General features: G+C 30.8%; 1 protein-coding gene and 1 non-coding gene across 2 annotated transcripts; both read right to left on the bottom strand.

Moving 5' to 3' along the window:
* Positions 1-9,935: 9,935 nt before the first annotated feature.
* On the bottom strand, positions 9,936-13,737 carry LOC105804215 (UDP-N-acetylglucosamine transporter ROCK1). The gene is made up of 7 exons (XM_012636717.2): positions 13,394-13,737; positions 12,379-12,427; positions 12,055-12,281; positions 11,508-11,706; positions 11,267-11,410; positions 10,820-10,894; positions 9,936-10,398 (listed from the first exon to the last, which is right to left on the bottom strand). Exons 1-7 carry the CDS (start codon positions 13,519-13,521, stop codon positions 10,237-10,239), a joined length of 984 nt encoding a protein of 327 aa, XP_012492171.1. The 5' UTR covers positions 13,522-13,737; the 3' UTR covers positions 9,936-10,236.
* Positions 13,738-14,873: 1,136 nt separating this feature from the next.
* TRNAF-GAA (transfer RNA phenylalanine (anticodon GAA)) lies at positions 14,874-14,946 on the bottom strand. The gene has a single exon. It is a non-coding gene; the product is annotated as a tRNA-Phe (tRNA).
* Between the last annotated feature and the right edge of the window lie 7,291 nt (positions 14,947-22,237).

The following is a 22,237-nucleotide window of genomic DNA, read 5'->3' as shown; positions in this document are numbered from 1 at the left end:
TAGATGCAAACCAAGAGCCATCTAATTATTCTGATGCAGTTAGCTGTGAAGACTCAGAAAAGTGGATGTTTGCTATGCAAGAGGAGATGAAATCACTCCATAGAAACAAAACATGTGATCTTGTGAAACTTCCTAAATGTAAAAATGTTGTTCGTTGTAAATGGGTGTTTAAAAAGAAACAAAAGACTGTAGGAGTTGAAGAACCCAGATATAAAACAAGACTTGTTGCAAAGGGTTACAGTCAAATTCCAGGAGTGGACTTCACAGATGTGTTCTCCTTAGTTGTGAAGCATAGTTCGATTCGAGCTTTGCTTGGTATTGTGGTCATGTATGATTTGGAGCTTGAGCAGTTAGATGTAAAAACTGCATTTTTGCATGAAAAACTTGAAGAGGATATTTACATGCAACAACTAGAGGGGTTTACAGTCTCAGAAAAAAATGACTATGTTTGCTTGCTGAAAAAGTCCTTTTACGGTTTGAAACAGTCACCAAGACAGTGGTACAAGAGGTTTGATTCCTTTATGACTTCTCATGATTTCAAAAAGCTTTGACAGTTGTGTTTACTTTAAGAAAAATAGTGATGGTTCTTTTGTGTATCTACTACTTTATGTTGATGACATGTTGATAGTAGTGAAAGATAAAGGAGAGATAGGAAAGGTCAAAGCCCAACTAAGTGAAAAATTTGAGATGAAAGATTTGGGGCCAGCAAAGAAGATACTTGGTATGGAGATTCTCAAAGATAGAAAAGTAAGTAAATTGTACCTAAGTCAGAAGGGGTACATTGAGAAAGTTCTTTGCAGGTTTAATATGCAGAGTGTTAAGCCTATTAGTAGTCCTTTAGCAGCCCATTTCAGACTTTCATCGGCTTTGTCTCCATAATCAGATGATGAGATTGAGTACACGTCCAGATTTATCATATGCAGTCAGTGCAGTTAGCAGATACATGGCGAATCTCGGTAAAGAACATTGGAAAGCAGTTCAGTGGATTTTAACATACTTATAAGGTACTACTGATGTTTTATTACAGGTTGGAAGAACTAAAGATGGAGTCATTGAGTATGTTGATGCTGATTTTGCTGGAGACCTTGATAGAAGAAGATCTCTCACAGGTTATGTCTTTACAATCGGAGGTTGTGCAATTAGTTGGAAAGCCACTTTGCAAACTACAGTTGCTTTGTCCACCACTGAAGTTGAGTACATGGCGATTACTGAGGCTTGTAAAGAAGTCATTTGGTTGAAGGGACTCTTTAGTGAACTCAATGAAGACCTTCAAGTCAGTACAGTATTTTGTGACAGTCAGAGTGTCATCTTCCTTACAAAAGATCAAATGTTTCATGAGAGAACAAAACACGTTGATGTTCGGTATCATTTTGTTCATGATATTATTGCTCGTGGTGATATTGTTGTGAGCAAAATTAGTACTCATGAAAATCCTGCAGACATGATGACTAAGTCATTTCCTATAACCAAGTTTGAGCATTGCTTAGACTTGGTTGGTGTTCATTGTTGAAGTTAAACCCTTAAGGGGTTTTATTTAAGAGGTGGAGAACTTGTTCGTTGAGAGTTTGCGATGAAGAACTTGTTCATTGAGAATTCGTGTCAAGGTGGAGATTGTTAGAATTAAGTGACCCGAATCCTTATTTAAATAAAATACATTGGCAAAATAAAATAAAAGTAAAATCCATATAGAACTACACTTCTTTTATTTTATTTTAGAATAGGGTTTTTTAAACCTTATTAAACTCTATCTATTTGATATTGATTAGAATAAGGTGTTTCAATCTTACTACACTCCTACTAGTATATGATTTTACAAGCCTATAAATAGACATAGTCTACTTCTCTTATAATTCATTCGAATTCGACATAGTGAATTATCTTCTCCTCTACCTGTGGTTTTTTTCCCGAAAGGGTTTCCACGTAAAATCTGTGTGTTCTTTATTTTTCTCTCTTTTTCTTTGTGATACATTGTAATTACAAACGTTCTAGTTTTAACAGATACGTTAGTGCTAGTATCAATATTTTGGGCCTTGTTTTGCATATAAATAATTCAAAATGAATTTTTACTGAAAATATTCACTCAATTTTAAGCTGTACACTAAAAATATGTTAAAAAAATGTTTGTAGGGTTAAAATATTATCGGAAAAGGGTTCAGATAATTGAATTTAGCCAAGATTACTCTGACACTCAAATGCGACATTCCTATATTCGACTTGGTAGTCAAGTTGGGTATAGGGGTGTTACATTTACAATAATAAACTTTTCTCGAAATATACATGTGTTTTAGGCTAGATGGATCTTTGTGGTTCCTGGCTTTCAATCAAACGACCTTCTCCATTATTCTCGTACCACGAATTGCTTCGAGTGTAGGCTCAAACAAATTTGAATCAAACACAAAACCAGAAATAAATTTCTTACTTTTAGTAAGAAAGTAAATCTCTGTCTCATAGAAATCGGTAGAATTATTATTCCCGAAAAATAGAATTTATACTTAGAAATGAATTCTCATTATTTTCAGGCAGAATAACAATATCTCAAACATTATTTGTAATTTATTGTATTTTTAGCCTTACCAGTGCCATCTATTTATAGGGAGAGGAAGTGAAACCCTAATTGAATCAATAAAATTCATTTAATGTCTATTTAATAGAAAAACAATCTCCTAGTTGAACTAGTTGAAAGAGGGGCTGATAGGGTGTGGTTCTCCTCATATGTATTATGATAGAGATTCGAGTCTCTTATGTATTTGGTCCAATTATATGTGTTTTTTGGACTTTTAACCTAGCAATTTATAATTTAATCCAACGTAATACATGTTTTTCTATTTCCCAAAATAAACATTATTTATTAAATTAATTTAAATAAGTTAATTTTTTCAACTCAATTCTAATTCGTTAAAATCATGGTAACTTCACCTATGAGAAAATATATTTAATTTCTAAATTCAAAAATTCATAATAATTAATTAATTTAATTCCTTTTTTAACTTCACTTATTTAATTAAATAATAGTTCAAAAAACTTAAATTAATTCTCAGGTCATTTCCATGCTTAGTGAGAAACCATATTCATTTTGGAATGTAATCCATTTTTCCAACTATATCATTTTTATCCATTTCTGTTTATTTGATTCAACATGTAATTCATTTTTGGTTTCAACGATTTAGCGGAGGGACCGGCTGGACATATGTGATTATGGCTCAAATGATTTATAAATAAGTTCCAACATTTTTCCTATTAATTATAAACTCATTTAGTCACGAAGTCATTCCACTATAATATCGTAACAGAGCTCTCCTCAATAACATACCATTATGAAAGCCACTCGATCAGTGCTCATCTAATAACCATGTCATAAGTGTGTTACCCTCATAAGATATCTTAATCTCTTTAGGATAAATTCGTTCTCCCAATATGATCTTATTTTATCTCATGGTAACCATTACATCTTATTTCATGAAAATTCAATTACTATAAAATAGTAATTAAGTCATTCATCACAAAGACAAACGACCCGTGACCACGTTTACTTTTCATCTATCGTGTAATGCCAATGAAAGGACATCATTTACCCATTTCTTGGGCTATGAATTCCACTATTATGAATGATGTTACATATTGCAGAAGTCATATACCCAACGCACCAACTTTCTATTCCTTTTCTATTTGAACTCAAGCTTTTACTTACATCAAAGTATACGAGTCACGCATACATAGTCCATCATCCATTCAGGATTAAGGCATGTCACACTATGAACGTCATAAGTGAATAAATCCATAAATGGATTCAGGATCTATTTTGCTTGGGTCCAATCCATGTACTGTCAATCCAGTTAGTCACATTTAGGTTTCTATCTTTTGGGAGTCATCTGCTCCGATGCCCAAGACAAAACATCTCCCCAATTGGACTTGATAGACGACATATTAGGCTTTCAATCGGTTTGCTCATTTCAGATTAGACTAAGGACATGTTTAGGTTCGTCTACTAGTGTAAGTTGTCTTTCCGTATTACGATCCGACCACGTAATACCGCTTAGTATTAGTTAAACATTAGACAATCAGTGAGCTACTGTTTGCTTCTATTTTGCTTTTCATGCAAAAACCACGTGAGGATATATACAAAAGATATTAATACAATACGTGAATAATTTTATTAATCAATTTGTTTGAAAAAATTACAAATATAAAAGCGAATATATTACACTTAGGGCACTAGATTAAAAAAAAAAAGATATTACCTAAGATGTCGTATTAGGAACCTTATTCATATTTTTACTTAAACCTATAAGGTAACAAATCATCCAATCTCCACCAAAGTTTTAAATATCGAGGTAGAATTCTCTTTTGTGAAAAACCTTAAATAAGAAATCTCAACTGTTAAAATATTTGTCCATCTTTAATAGGCAAATCAACAATTTGATTAATCATAAACAAAAAAAAATTCTAAAGAAGAAATATATTTTAAAAAATTAAAAATAAATCCAAAAAGAATAAACCAAATTAAGGAAGAAATAGAATCAATCATATGTTCTAGCATCCCTAATGCCTTTTGGAATAGGAAAAAAAAATGAAGTAACATCACGCTATTAAAATGATTTTGGTGAAAGAAAAATTCCAAAAAAAGCAAGGCCAATATAGATGAACAAAGAAATGGATGAATCAATAAAAAAATTAATCAGAAAAAGCAACTCTCCTTGGAGTTGCTCTGCATTCTATGTGATAAAAAATGTAAATTTCAAAAAGGAACACCAATATTAGTTATTAATTACAAACCTCTCATTAAAGCTCTAAAATGGAATAAATATCCAATCTCAAATAAAATGATTTATTGCAAAAACTTTGCAATGCCAACATTTTCTCAAAATATGACATGAAAATAGGATTTTGACACATCCAAATAAAAGAAAAAGATACAAAACAATATTTATTGTATCATTTGGGTAATAGAATAGAATGTAATGCCTTTTAGTTTAGAAAATGTCCCATCAAAATTTCAAAGAATTATGAATAACATTTTTATCTATATTCCCAATTTACAATGGTATACATTGACGATGTGCTAATGTGTGGTTTTTTTAAATTTAGGAAAAAACTTCAAACACTTAACCAGCTTTTATCAAATTTATAAAAAAATATTGGTTTAGTAATATCTACATCTAAGATTAGTTTTTTCCAAACCGTAGTAAAATTTTTAGGTCACTATGTTACCCAATGGACTATTACTTTAATAGAAAGATCTATAGAATTTGTCAAAAAATTCTCAAATCAAATCCTTGATAAAGTCCAACTACAAAGGTTCTTAGGTAGCCTAAACTATGTCATAGATTTTTATCCCAGTCTTAAGAACTTATGTAAACCCTTGTATGAGAGGCTCAAGAAGAATCCACAACATTGGACAAACGTACACACCAATATAATTACCCAAATAAAAAAGTAAATCACCGAACTTCCTTATTTACATTTTTTTTATCCAACCACCCCCAAAATAGTAGAAACAAATGCTTCTGACATAGGGTATGGTGGGATCTTGAAACAAATTAAGGGTGAAAAAGAACAAATAGTCTAGTTTACATCTAGACATTGGAATCTAGTTAAGCAAAATTATAGTACAATCAACAAAGAATTTTTATCGATTGTTTTGTGTATTAAAAAATTTCAAAGTAATTTATTTAATAAAAAATTTCTTTTACGAATTGATTGCAAATTTGCAAAAGAAGTTTTACAAAAAGATGTTCAAAATATTGCTTCAAAACAAATTTTTGCAAGATGGCAAGCAATTTTGATTATTTTGATTTTGAAATTGAATACATAAAAGGAGAAACTAATTCTTTGCTTAATTTTCTCCAGAGAATTCTTTCAAAAATGTCCCAAAAACTCAAAGACAAAGGAAAAAGAAAAATAGAAGAATCCTCCTCAAGAAATAAAAATATCCTCAAAACCCATCAAATAATGGTTCGAAATTTGTTTACAAGAAGAAAATGAGAGATCATCCTCATCAAAAACCTTAAATGATGCATCCTTCTAGGATGCACAAGACCCAAATGAAATCAGTTCCCAAATAAAAAAATGGGTTGAGTCTCTCTCTCAATCCCAGAAGCGGCATTAGCCATGGCTCAATTTAAAAAAAAAAAAAACTTCTCTCAAATAAATTGTTGCTAGAACAACCAACATTTCAAAAAAAAAGTGAGATTGTTTCACATAAACCAAAATATCTCAAAAATATTTCAAAAGAAACATCTCTTCAAAAGGTTCTCCCAAAAGAAGTAGCATCTTCACAGACTGCTATACAAAAATCCTCACAATATTTTACAAATTAATGTTTTGAAAAAATGTTCGTTGTGGAGGAAAATTTTCTGAAAAGCCTCCACATATTGTTATCAAAGAACTTTTCAAAGGATGACATTTTAAGTCATTAGACTTACAAAAAACTCAACAATATTATGAAAACATATTGGTTCAAACTGGATCAATATTGTTCAAATATTACACAAACCCAAAAGACCCTAACTTTATTACCTATTCAATAACCCAAATAATTAAAATTCTCAAACCAAGAGATTGGGGTGAAAACCCAAACTCTCCAAAGAAATTTCCAACCAAATTCACCATTGAAACAAACCATATTTTACATACTAGGACTATCAAACAACTTGATACAATGCATTCCTTTTCAACAACCAACATTGAGACACTTTTGGCTCATATATTTCAGGTATGACACCAATACAAATTCCCAAATTGGTTTCAAGAATGGTGGAACTGGTATGAACCATCTTCTTTTAATATCCTACCAGAAAAAATTCAAAATTTATGGCCCAAAATTTTTGACAAATTCTAGCAAGAACCATACCAAAAACACATATACAAAACAATCCATTTATTTTCAAAATAGTGTATTTCTTGGATTATTTTTTGGAGTTATGCTTATGAATGAGGCCAATACATGAGAATCCTATTGTTAGTTCGAAATTTCAGAACAAAATAGTGAGATAAATTCAATGACGAAAAATATGAATCCAAGTATTTGGATGATTTTTTTCAACAAAAATCCAAGATTATGCAAGTTTGGTGCCTTGGACCAAACTACTGCAAAATTTCTTTAAGCCAAGTCGATTGACAACACATTGTTGGCTCAAGAAAAAACCAAAACAAAATATAGAAAGCTTATGGTTGAAATGCTCGACTCAATGGATTCCACCTTAAAAGATGAGAAATCCTCGATATCTTTAATCAAAATGGTAGATCTAGCAGATGAAACCACAACAGTGACAATCACCAAAACTAAAAAGAAATTAAAAAAAAAAGGGAAGAAGAAGAATAAGAAGAAGACAATTGTTTTGAAATAATTGTCTACAGCCTTCAAAGATTCCCTACATACCTGAAGAATTTGTTGCAAAAAAAGACAAGAAAGTCAAATAGTATATATTCCCTGGAAGACAAAAGACGGAGATGAATAGTAATGATTCTCTACAAAGAAAAGATGAAGATGAATAGTAATGATTATCTACAAAGAAAAGACGGAGATGAACAATAACGATTCTCTACAAAAATTCTCCCAAAAGAAAAGATGAAGATAAACAGTAGAGGTTCCTTGCAAAAGTTTTGTAATTTAGAGAATATATTCTCTGCAATTGTAATAATAGTCTTGAAAATAACAATTGTGTAAGACGAGAAAATATATTTGCAATAATGTAAGGGATTAGATTCCCTAACAAGGACGTTGTAAAGAGGCAAGAGCTCTCTATAAAAGACTCTATTTTGCAATGAAAGGCGTGACTCAATTTACCCAACAATTCTCTTGAGCAAAAGTTTCTCTCCAAAATTTTCAAATTTTAAGTTTTTGTTTACAAAAATTAAAATTCAAAATAAATCAAATCTAGGTTTTTAAGAATTTAAATTTCAAGTTTTTACTTCCATCCATCCTAAGATCCTCAGAACTCGTTTGGTATCAGAGTCAAAAAGTTAAAGTTGTCGTTATTATTATTATTATTATTATTATTATTATTATTAAAACTATATATGATTATACAAAAGTTAAAGTTATGAAAATATTTCATAAAAAGTTATGAAAGTGTAGTTTTGTATTAGAGTAAGTGGATCATTTCTTAAATATAATAATTATAATTATAAGCATAATTCTAATTTTAGGAAAATATTTTATTAAAATTTATACTATTTTATTTATAAAAAATAAATTTTCACAAGTTGTCAATTATATATATATTTGATGAGTTATGAATTTAATCGATTATATGACATATTGTAATGACTCAGTTATAACTAATTAAAGCTAGCAACTAATTAAACTAATTAAAAGAAAAGACACAACAAAATATTAAGTATATGAATGATTTATGTATTAGCTTTCCTTTAAAGAACTTAAAATGATTTATCAACTTAAAATTTAACTTAAAATGATTTTTTAAAATGATTTTATGCATGATTATGATATTTAGGCTTCGTTTGTTTCACTAAAATGACTTTCAAAAATGATTTCGAAAATGACTTACTTTTCTAGAAAAGCTAATATTTTATGGTGTTTGGATGAATCATGTAAAATATTTTCTATTGTTTAGCAAATTTCTTGAAAATATTTCATAGAAGTTGTTTCCAATGAAACAAACATACATTTGAGATTTATGATAAAGAGTTTAAATGAAGTAATGAATTGATTACAAAGTGATGTTAATGTGAAATTATAGTAAATAATGAATCTTCATGATGTTAAGGATTAAATTGTAAACTTTGTGAAATTTATAATTGAAACAAGAGAAGCAATATCTATGAAACTTTGTTATGTAAAATAAGATATTATAATGAATTATTTGAATAAAGTGCTTATATGGTGAAAGATAAATTACAGAAAATAAGGACTAAATTGAAAATGTACAAAAGTTTAAAGTGTGAAACAATTTAGTACGTGAATAAGGAAATTATGATAAAGGTTTAATTAATTTGTTACAAGATGATGAAATATGCATAAAGTATTGTAAAAGTGAAATTGTGGAAAAATATGGAATTTTTATGATGACAAGGACTAAATTGTTAAACTTGAGAAAATATGAGGATGAAATGATAGAAGTGAAATAAATAAAATTTGATATTTGAAACAAAATATTGAGATAAATTATGTGATTAAAGTGTAACAAGAAAGAAAATTAATTTCACATGATTAACTACTGAATATAGAACTTTTATGACAAAAAGGGACTAAATTGAAAAATTATGAAAGCTTATAAGAAAATATTTGATAAGTGAAGAATGTAGTAAAGAATGTAACATCTCGGTGCTTTGACCCAATGTTCAGGTCAGGTATGGAAGTATTACAGTGAACAAAGTCTTATCAATTGGAAAATGCCTTTCAGAAAAAAAAAATTGGTAAGATTTTTTATGGGAATAAGGGAGCAATTTTACATCGACTGGAAAACCTTTTACATTGACCATCCTATTTTACATGAAACAAATATAAAAAAAGATTGAAAATATTTTCTGTAAAAGCTTTTACATTGACCATCCTATTGAATTCACTTTATTAATGTATAAATGAATCTAGAGCATTTATGATGACAGTTGTGAAAAATAAATCAAATTGCAATATTAAATTTTTTTTGGGCCCAAAACAAGGTAACATCATTTTTTTACAATGCCCAAATTTTTTAAAAACCATTCAACTGAATCGAACTACAATTATCGATTTCGGATATTTCTATATTTATTCGATAATTCTATATTTATTCAACATGGTTTCAATTTCAAAAGTTAAAAAATGAATAGAACGAACCTAACTGAATACACCCCTAGTTTTGGCTAAATGCTCGAATTGGATTCATTTTGAGCTCGCTAATAAGAACAGCTCCATCGAACATGAAATGAGAATACTGAAATTTGTTTTGGCATGCAAAAGAAAAAAAGGGTTGAATACTGAAGCCTCAGTCTAAAACCAATTAGTCTTCTCATCTCTAAGCCATGATATACAGCTTCTCAATTACATGCATGATTATATTATTCAGTTCATAAATCCTACAATTTTGCGAGCAGAGTCCAGACATCATAGCCTTGTTCTTTTTCTTCCCAATTTCAGTCAGAATCCTGAAATTGATGACATCAAGTATATCCATAATAGGCCTTCTTCATGCCTACACTATTCAATCCTAAAAAATTCATGTTGGGAAAACAAATGGAAACTTTAATAATCAGTGCAACTTCAAGAGATCCCCTTATCTACCTGCAGGTGTATTAGGCTTCTTTCTTTTTGACTTGGTATGGATATTTCTGGTATATCGAAATGCTGCTAATGACAAGTGGAAGAGCCACAAGACAATACACTGATGGCGGTGTTCCTTCAAAAAGGAACTGCAGCATGGCTGTTACAAGTAGTGCTGAAACAATGACGAACCCCTGCACGAATTTGAGAAAATTTTGTTGGAATAAGTGTCCTTCAGAAAATGGTGTGGTACATAAAATAAATCCAAACAATAAACGGAAGTGATCTTCAGCTTTAATGATCTCTCGAAAAATATTTATGTTCTTCAGAATTTAGATACATAGAAGGGGATAAGTTTCAGTTCTGTATCAGAGCCCACACAGCAGATGATCCAGGATCTAAGGCACTTGGCCTACATCACCCTCCACCCCTCTTTGACACCAATACATGGATTAGTAAATTTACTAATTAAGAAGAAAGCTCTGATTTTAAATTTGACATTCTATTTACTCAACGATTTACAATATCTTGACCATCCTTTCATGTTTTAAACATTAGAAAATCCTTTGATACTCCCAAGTAGTTACTGTATTACATTTATGTAGTTAGGCTTACCTTTCTCACACCACCAGCAAGGCTAGTGACAAGGCCAACAAGAATCCCACCGAGAGCATTGGTAACAACCGGAATCTGAAAAAAAAGGAAGAAGATAGTTGTGCTTAACTTTAGAATCATGTAATAGCAGCTAAAACATAAGTATTGCCAATATGGGCCTAGGAAGGGATAATCTCCTCATGTTTGGGACTGATTATCCGAGGGATATTCATGATCTTGTAATGCTTGATGCAATTGCTGAATTTAATAAATAGTTACGAGGTAATTCTAAAAAAACAAAAACATAAAAGTTTTGCCAAAATCAAGTTACAGGATCTGATATAGAAAATGTCTTAGTTCATAAAATACCCTACCCAGTCTTACTCTACTACCCTTTTCCTGCTTAGGTAACTAAAGAGCATCCCTAATATTCTCCAGAGAAATTTTCAACTAAAATTGGACTATTACCAAAGTTAGTGGAGTCCAACCATAAAAGAACCCATAGCGTCTGATAGCTTCTCCATCTGGAGACTTAGAGGTACTAGCCAGCAAGCACAAGCTTCCAACTATAGACATTTCTACAGTCATCAAGTATGATGAGTGCTTCTTGACCTGTAATAAAGAAAACATTAAGGAACATGAAGAAAATAAGCAAGCCTTCATTTTTGCAATATTGCATTTTAAAACAGGAAAATAGGCTATTTCTCACCTGAGAAGCCCATTGGCATAATGCAGAAGCCAAACCAGAGAGTACAGAAGCAACTAAGACTGGGGCAATTCCATAAAATAAAATTTTCTCAGGGTCACCACTGCTAGACCCTTTGCTAGAGCCTTCACCAATGCTTAGAAGGACAGCTGCCATGATCAACAAGAACAGAGCCCCGATTTGTTGAATTGACTGTCTCTGCCTACATAGATAACCACAAATTAAGCCAAATAAGTGCACATATATCCAAAGTATCATTATTTTTTCATCAAAGTCAATAACCATATGCCTTATAATGCTTTCAATTAAAATATACATTCTGAAAAGAAGAAACAATTATAAGAACTCTCAAATTCATAAAACATATAATAAGTACTTATGTCATTTAAAAGTCAAAACAGACAAAAATAAACCCAGTTTCTAGCTTTAATAGGAACCGGTTCATCAGTACAAAGTTCTCTAAAACTAAAAGGAGATAATATTATATATGCAGTTTACGTCACTGGAGAACACTGAAAAGGAGACACAAAGGACATGTTGAGAAAGATACCTCAGTATGATATATGTAAATATGGCAGTGAAAATTATTTTTGTCTGGTTCAGCATTGAGAAAGTAAGTGAATCTAGATTCCTGTAAGATATCTGCAACAAGCTGTTTTGAAGTGCATAAATTGCTGCAGGAAGACCTGATGCAGTAAGTGAACCCACCAAAGTCCATTCCCTTGCCAGTTTCTTTAAGCTACCATCTTTTGCCATGAGAATAAGGGCACATACAACCTAGTAAACATATTCCAAAGCAATGATCTTATAAATTCAAGCTTTTATATGCAAAAAGAACCAGAAGAAAAAGGGAAAAAGATATTTGTCAAATTACCTTGGCTACCTCACATGTCAAGACTGATGAAGTTACAATTACTTCTCGTCTGTAAAAGAAAGAAAGTATCAATTATGATAAGTTTAAACTTGAAACCGTCTTCGTTATCTTACCGTAAATTTTTTATGCAATTGATATTATTAATCCATCTATGGCAGCTCCTCATACTGCTCATTTTACTATTGTTCTGCATATCCTTTGCTATATCAAAGATACTTTGTTTCATAATCCTTACTTTTCTGGCACAAACTGTCAGTGCTAGATATAGCATTGAACCTGAATATAATGTCTGTACTGATACTACTTCTGAGTTACTTTGGTTGCGATGGCTATTACAGGATTAAGTGTTTCATGGTCATTGCATATAGCTCTTTCTTGTAATAACTGGGATGCTATTCAAATTTGCTCACATTTCATAAATGGACTAAACACATTGAGAAATATCTTGTTCATGCAACTCATCATCTTGTCTGTCTCTTCCACTGATCAGACTGCAGGCATTTTTAGTACAACACATCTTCCTGAAGAGTTCATGATCTAGAGTTGACTAATATAGATTCTCTCCTTGATCTTATTAGTTAATGATTTCATAATCTAAGTGATTCTTGTATTTTATTAAATAGCTTTAGTTTAGAGTTACTTGGGTATGAATATCAGTATTACTATGCATTTACATTCAACTAAAGAAAAACAATGTTTTAGCACCCCTATTTTAACTTGTACCATCATTGTTAAACTGAAATTGCATCCTAACATTGCAAATTTTAGAATATCACATTAAGATACGAAGATAAGCAACCGTGGATACATTTGAGCAATTGATGCCAAGAAAGATATCCAAGCACTAATTAATTATATAAATACGCATGATAGGCTACTTTTGGGCCATAGTCCACATCCAGATTTCGAAATGATCACTCAAAAAAGTAAATTAAATCCAACAGGTGATTAATTACAAGCCAAATCAAGAGCACATAAATTTAGATTAAAATATTTGGAGGGAGACGAGTATTACCTGGTGAAGCGTTTGGAGATAATAGGTTGGAATCCATATTGAAGAGTTAGTAAAATGGAGTAAAACCAAACGCGTGGACTCATGTTGCCTGGGTTAGGAGTGGAAGATTTGGGCTTTTTCGCCGCCATTGTTGGGTACGAGATTTCTTGTTTACCGTCGCAACGTGGTTCCTGGCCTTGCTAATCTGATGATTTTGGTGGCGGATTCAAACTGGGTTCTGTGAATGATTCTCTTCTTTTTTCCCCTCCACACAAGATATCGCGGTTTCATTGCGTTTCGTCTTCGTATCTTCGTTAACTAGAACCACGTTGTTTTCTTCTCCTCCGTTTTAGACCGGGTCAAGAGACAATGACGGCTCATTGCATGTTTGGGTTTCTAAACGGTTAATAGTTAGCTTAACCGAACCGAACAGAATTAATATTAATTGAATTAATTAAAATTTTTAATTATTAAGTAGTTAATTGAACCAAATTTTAAAAAAAAAATTAACTGAACTGAAATATTTCAGTTAATTTGATCGGCTAAGTGAGATTTATATATATATTTGTTTAATGTTCATTTGACTGAATTAAACGATATATAATTTGTATTATTAATTATTAAGTTCAGTTAATTCGATTAATTATCTCATTTCGAACTAAATTAAAGGATAACCGAACTTCTAAAAAATCATTAATCGGCCTCCGACCTAATTAGATCGGTTAACTAACCGATTAACCGAATTAGATCGATCCGACCGATTAATTCGATTTTAACTGAAATTTGAACACCCCTATTTAAAATTACTCTAACTTTTTAAAAAAAAATTTATTTATTAAGGTTTTTATTTTTTATTTTTTTTGAAATAATAAGAAATATAAAATTTCATATTCACAATAAATAACATGCACAAAATGTACCTCTAAATCTGAACAATTCTTATCCAATTTAATTATGTACTTGAAATAGAGGTGCTCCAAAAAAATTTCGGCCCGCACCCTAGGTCCGGGCTCAACCTGAAATATGGGCCTGAGATTTTTTCCAGGCTCGGCCCGGGAAAAAATTCCTAAGCCCGAGCCCAGCCTGGCCCGGCCCTTTTTTTAATAAAACACTAAAAATTTAATTTAAAAATAAAAAAATTTAAAGAAAGTATTTTAAAAATATTTTAAAATTAAAAAATAAATATATATTTATTATATTCGGGCCGAGTCAGGCCCAGGGCAAAAAAAGTGGTGCTCAAGGTCCGGCCCGTTTTCTAAATGGGCCTCATTTTTTTACCCAAGCCCATATTTCAAGCTTATATTTTTACCCAAACATTCTCATATTTCATGCGGACCGTCGGGCCGGGCTGCCCGGCCCATGAACACCTCTAACATGAAATAGATTTTTTTGAAATTCTAAAGAATGTATCCCAAAATCCATTAAATATGGGAGTGGGCCCAAAAATATTGAAAATGAGAGGCCCGAAAACTAAAGATTAATATTGAAAATTTAGAACATATGCGGTGAGCGTGGATCGAACACGCGACCTTCAGATCTTCAGTCTGACGCTCTCCCAACTGAGCTATCCCCGCTGATGAATTTTTTTCCTAAAACTCTAAATACTATTTATAGTGTCTCCAATGTTATGCTAAGTTCAAATTTGTTCTCCATTTAGACATTGATAAAAAAAACTAGACCAATCTTAATGCCTTTTCTCCCTTTAACGACTAGAAATTTAGAAACGAAAGAAGAAGAGTGGGTAAGAGATGAGCGTTTAAACCAGAGCATGAATGAGCTTTTGCATTTTTTGCTTCTTTCTTTGTTGACGACGCCTACTTTAAGATTTGAAGAAGAGTGTGAAATTGCAGAGTTGAAGAGGAAGAAGAACATGGCGGAGAAAGACCATTCAAACGTCACGTTGTTGCCGCCTTACCCAATTCATCAATATATATTTTCCCCCTTTTTATAATTATTTACTTTTATTTATTGTTTTTTTAAATTATCACCCTTGAATAATTATTTTGGATTACAAAAAAAAATATTTTAGAATGTGATTATTAGAAAAGTCACATTATAATGATTTAAGTTAAAAGTATGAATTAAAATTTGAAATTATCAAATTTATTTTACTAAACACTTTTTTAAAATATAATATTGATGTATTTAATATTTCCATAAACTTTATTATTAACAAAGGTTTGAATTAAATATTAAACAATAATATTTTAATTAGTCATTTAAAAAATCTTTTAACTTATAATTTTAATTAACAACAAAATTATTTCAAATATATTCTAAGTATAACCGTGCATATCTACAACCATTAATTGAAAGAAAATAATACATTATTCCTTTCATAATGCTTCTTGCAACTACTCAATAAATAACTGAAACTGATTATTTTAAATTTGGATTCCTCTAAATTAGTTATGATGGTTGTAACAAAACAGATCTACTAAATTATGTTCTGTATATAAATAACATGATGATCTATAGAAAAAGAGGTGAAGAATTTTTTACAAACCTTCTTTTTCTCCCTTACCTTTATTTAACGGAAACTATGTTGGGGCCTCCCCAAAATTTTTAGAATTTTTCTCAGATTAATCCCTCAACCTTCTTCTTATCATAATAGCAATCATTACATACATCAATCCTCGTAAGTAACACCATTAGCCTTTTTTTTTTATTTGTGGCAAAACTAGCCAACTTTGTAGTAGCATGTGTATTAATGATTATAGATATGTTAATTTAATTAAGGTTAAATTATAAAAATTGTAACACCTCTAACCTGTATTCATCGTCGGAACAGAGTTACGGAGCATTACCAGAGATTTCATATAATATAACATTTATGTCAGAAACTAATCAAAATCAAACATATTGTCCCTTATATGAGCCCTCGAGGCCCAAAACACGTGTTAAAAATAAGTCAGGATTAAATCGGGTACTCAAAGAATTTTTCAGAAAACATTGAAAATTTCAAAGCTGCAGGGGACACATGGCCGTGTGGCCAGACTGTGTGAGTAGAGGCACGCCCGTGTCTTAGGCCGTGTGGGCATTCGAAATAAGGACACACGGCCGTGTCCAACCTGTGTCCGTACTCGTGTAACTCCCTGACTTGGGTCACATGGCCAAGCCACACGCCCGTGTGCTAGGTCGTGTGTGCATACTGACTTGTGTAATTTAAATGATACAGGGGACACATGACCGTGTCACTTAGCCGTGTGTCACACACAGTTGAGACACACGCCTATGTCTCTACCCATGTGGACGAAAATAGATCATTTTCTAAGCCACATTTCTCACCCAAATTGATACGAACCTAACCTCAAGAATTTACACATCAATAAGCCATAACAAGACATTCAACACAAACTAAAATCAAGCCTTATACATGTAATACTACCATATAAAACCAATATACTCATAAGTACCTCCAATGACAACTTAAAAATAAGTCCACCAATATCCAAACTTACCTATTTAATTTACCTAACTAAGTTACCAAAGTTCATTATAATTCAATTACATACATACATATAACACTCATACTCATATCACAATATACCTCATTCTCATACTAATATGTAAGTTGGTTATTTAAACAAAATATCTATTGTAACACCCCTAACCCGTATCCGTTGCCGAATTAGGGTTAAGAGGCATTACTAATCAAAACATAACTCAGAACAGACATTCATTAAAGTTTAATAATTATAACAGTTACATATGATAAGCTAGGTCTAATATTAAACATGCAAAATTTTAAGCTTCTCTTTTGACCATTTAAAACAAAACAAAGACATTACAAACTAGCAAATCCATAAGGAAATAAACCATTTTCGTATGGCTATTAAATTCATATACAATATAACAAATTACGACCTTCAAAATATTTATCTAGTCTGTACATGCCATAGTTAGAATTTAAACATTTTAATACTGAGACAGTAGATAGAATGATGATCTTGCTAACGATCCCCGAGCTTGAAGCTTGATCTTTAAGTCTATAAAACGGAAAGATATAAACAAACAAAGTAAGTTTTTATAGCTTAGTAAGTCTATAGCATAACTAAACATATATATATATATATATAATATAACTTTTAAATTTAATTCATTGAGATTGCAATTAGCACATATAAGCGATATTCATAGATATGTTGTACTCGACCATTTTATTTATAGTCAAATATATATACCGTCGAATGCATTCAATCAATATATGTATATTTATACCAAACGACATTATAATTGAATGTATATAATCGAGCATATATATATGTTAAATACATATCATATCCGATTGTGTATGTATACTTATGATAAACTTATAACCAAATACAAATCTAATGCATATGACCGAATGCATTCATCTCCATCAAATACTTATAAACAAAGGTATATACATCTCAATTTCATATGTAAATACTTATCAAATACATATACCAAATATTTATACGTATACATTTATCAACTACATAAACTGAAAACATATATGTATATTTTACAAATGCATAGATCGAATATATACATATTCATTAAACACACTTAACTGAATGTATATATGCTCATCAATTAAAGATAACCAAAATCATATAACTGTACACTTAATCACATACTTTAAACAGATTCACCGGCACTTAGCCTGCTAGGCTTAAAGCCTGATTCAGTACACCGGCATTAAGCCTGCTAGATGTAAAGTCTGATATTGTTTTACCGGCATTAAGCCTGCTAGACGTAAAGTCTGAAATTATTTCACCGGCATTAAGCCTACTAGACGTAAAGTCTGATATTGTTTCACTGGCAATAAGCCTGCTAGGCGCTAAGCCTGAAATCTCAATTTCACATACACAAAATAATTCCTCGAAAAATTCTTAATAGCAAACACATGTTTGTTGTAGTACATGTTCAATCATAAAAGAGTTTACAAATCATACTTTAAATTCAATTCAAGTATTTATAAATTTATAAACATATATATAACCAAACCTCACATATAAAAATATAAGATTTTATATCTTTAATTCAATCCAAGAACCTATATATGAATATACATATAGATATACTCGAACTCCCATGTACGTATTTAACATTTATACCTTTAGCTAAAATCATAAACTCATACATGTATATACATTTATATTCGAATCTATATGTATATATATACACATTCTTGTCTTTATTTCATAATTTATTCATGTATATATATATAATTACTTAACTAAATTCAATACAAGAAATTTACATATATATATACACGCTTATTTGAAAATAACATATATATATTTAATTTCATACCTAAGTCCAATATAAAACATATACATGTATATTCATACATATTCAAAACTCCACATGCATACTTAACATTCATACCTTAAAATATATTCAAGATTTATTCAGTATTTTCATATACATTCCAACCCACATATACATACTTATTCGAAATTACCTATACAATTACAATACACATACCTTTAATTAAACCAAGAATTTATACATGTATATACATATATGTATTCGAACCTTGTGTATACATATATAACCTCGCACAATCAACTAAATTTAAGAACATATACATATAGATGCCAATATAAATATTCGAACATTATATATATATATATATATATATATATCTATATGCCATTCATACTTTAACTTAATTCAAAGATTTATATAAGTATACACCTATATATTCGAACATTGTATATACATATATACCATTTATACTTAATTTATTCAATCAAATTACTTTTATTTATAGCTCAACAAAAATACAATAGACATACATACATACATACTGATTTAATAACATTAAATAGCTAATAGACTTACCTCGGACAGTGAAAAATCGAAACCGAACAATTAGTCGACGACTTTAGCTTTCCCCGATCCAATTCCTATTTCTTTGGTTCTTGATCTAAATATATTCAAAATGAGCTAGTTTAAATATTATTACATTCAATTTAGTCCAAAAACACATAAATGGGAAAATTACCAATTTGCCCCTGATATTTACACTTTTTGCAATGTAGTCCCTATTGCATAAAACACAAAATACACAAAATTTGCCCACACTATATGAGGGCTGAATATTCCCAGTACTCCTACAAGTCCACACATTTCATTTATTTTACATTTTAGTCCCCCAAAAATTTAATTTCACAATTTAGTCCTAATTACTCAATTTCACCAAAAATTCAAAGACAAAACATGTTAATCTTTCACATATCTTTCATATTTCATCATTAACTAACAAAAAGCTCAAGAATTCATCAATGGCATAACACAAAATCAACACCAAATTCTAAAATTAAAGTATGGGTCTTGTAGTACACAAAGCAACGATCTCAAAAACGTAAAAATTTTCAAAAACCGAACAAAAACGAACCTCTAATTTTGGATGAACATAGCCGAACCTTTCAAAGCTTCCATGGCTTTTTCTTCTCCTACTTTCGGCTAAAGAAGATGAAGGCAAATGTTATTTTTATGTTTTAATTAACATATATATTAATATTTAGCCATTTACTTAATTAACCTTGGTTTCTAAATATATAATATATAAACATTAAGGCTAATTTAGTCCATAACCATCCACTATCTATATAGTGGGTTAATTGCACTTTTAAGCCTCCTAATTGAAAAGACAACCACAAATAGATGCTTTTAAATTAAAACCCTAAATTTTCATTTTACGCAATTAAGCCCTTTTTATTAAATTGAGCACTCAAAAGATCAAATTTTCATACGAAATTTTCACACATAGTAATTCACATACTGCAAATACCATAAATAATTTTAAAATATTTTTCTAACTCGAATTTATAGTCCCAAAACCATTTTGTCCGATTAGGGTCAAAATCGGGCTGTTACATCTATCATAATATTTTCACAAGACAAGCCTTGAGTAATCCATACAAAAACCTATACATGCCATATAAACCATATTGAACGTTTCAAAAACTACTGGAATAAGTTGGATAGTGTGTCTTGAGTGTTGATCCGATCGTCCAACCTTCCGAAAATCTACAAGGACATTAAATAACGCAAATATGCTTAATGAAGCTTAGTAACTTCGACGAAATAAATAAAAATCTTATCGAACTAACTATAATAAATCAAATAATAAAAATCATTCATGATAACTCCCTGTCAATCACAACTTCAATCGATGCATACATCCATTTTCAAGTCGTTACCAAAAACAAATAACATGTCTTTAAATTTCAATAAATAAATCACCTTATCGAATCTTTCCCATTCAACAACTTACAGATAAGAGTACATCGTTAACAGAAGCTCATAAGAGTTGGGTCTCCCAAATACGCCAACAGAAGCTTGAAAGCTGAACAGGAGCTCGTAAGAGCTGAACAGAAAGTAAAACAGGAGAGTTCGCAACAAATGCTGAACCCTGGTTTACTTGGGTATTTTTCCGATATCATCCTCCAATACTGTCATACGCCAAATCACGAATGTACTCAAATCTCACATTCCATCCAAACTGAATATCCAATTTAATATTATAATTCCAACAATGACTCATTTCCAAATAATAAAATAAAATGCATAATATCGTTCATCAAATTTGTACAAATATAAAATTTTAACCATACGAACTTACCTAGGCTAAATTGTAGCAATTGTAGAAGTTGAGGGACTATTCTGCTATTTTTCTTTTTTCACGAATTTCTACGGGATCTTAATCTAAAATATAAAATTACTCATTCATTAGCATATATTTCACTTCTAATTCATTTCACAATTAATACCCTTTTATTAACTGAAATGGCACATTAAATAATCATGCTAATCATGAACACATTCAACATTCTATAATCGATTTTCATTTTAACTTAATAACCTAGATAGAAAGGCTACCTAAACATTCGAATAGGTCATAAACATAAATATGTCATTTACTAAATCCATGCTAAGATACCATCTAAGCTCATCATAACACACAACCAAGCTTAAACATAAAACAAGTATAATGCCTAGCATATACCATCCCAGAAAATAACTAAGCAACTATCATGCTAATCATAAGTTGACCATTGCCTTCACACTTATAAATATTCACATAGTATCCAAAATACAATCAAGCTACAAAATAATCATATCAACCAAAGATCTCCTAGGTACATGACAAGACCAAAATAGAAACATCACCAAAACTTGAGTTCGGGATCGTTGTTGGATGTTGAGTCAGTGCTAGAATTACTATGTAACTAACCTGCGCACGAGAAAAACAATGTACGCTAAGTATAACTTAGTGGTGAATCTACTATCCAAATAATTTATTATAATACAGAACATTAAATTACTTATTTTAAAAGAAAATATGCAATAAGAAAAATGCAAAGAAACATATAATTTTTCACCCTTCTTTCATAACTTCATTATTCAATTTAAACATGATTATTTCATGAACCATCACACTTTCTTTTCATACATTCAATATATAAAATTATTTAAAGTTCACAACCATCTTTATTTCCATTCATTTCTCATACCATAATTCTGGGTTCTATGTCATTTTCAATTTCATCTTTCCATTTCATTTTCCCCCATTAACATGACTTGGACTCGGATACACGGATCCAAACAACACACCAAAGTTTGACACCTAGTGCCTAACAGATAAATCCGTAGAAATGAATTGCGCCCTCGCTGGCTGGTAAACTGACAAATAGATGTGCCCAGCACTAGTCAGTATAACCGAAAAATGGGGTGCCCAACACTCCCCGACATGTAGTCGTAAAACCCTGAACTCTTTCTATCCTATGGCATGCCAATTATACTCGACCCTGCCCGAACAATTAATCGAGTAACAATGTTCTCAATACAATTTGTAATCTCTTTTCATATCATGAATTCATCCAT

Source organism: Gossypium raimondii, chromosome 11 (genome assembly GCF_025698545.1).
Source record: "Gossypium raimondii isolate GPD5lz chromosome 11, ASM2569854v1, whole genome shotgun sequence".
In the NCBI taxonomy this organism is placed as follows: Eukaryota; Viridiplantae; Streptophyta; class Magnoliopsida; order Malvales; family Malvaceae; genus Gossypium; species Gossypium raimondii.
Note: the sequence above shows the minus strand (reverse complement) of the source record. Positions and strands in the feature narration are given on the sequence as shown.

Bases quoted from the DNA above. Each gene is read 5' to 3' on its own strand.
- LOC105804215 (XM_012636717.2), bottom strand. From the start codon at position 13,521: ATGGCGGCGAAAAAGCCCAAATCTTCCACTCCTAACCCAGGCAACATG. The intron at 11,707-12,054 runs GTATCTTTCTCA...TTATCTATGTAG, and splicing joins TTTACATATATCATACTGAG to GCAGAGACAGTCAATTCAAC. The intron at 11,411-11,507 runs GTGAGAAATAGC...TCTTTATTACAG, and splicing joins TATGCCAATGGGCTTCTCAG to GTCAAGAAGCACTCATCATA.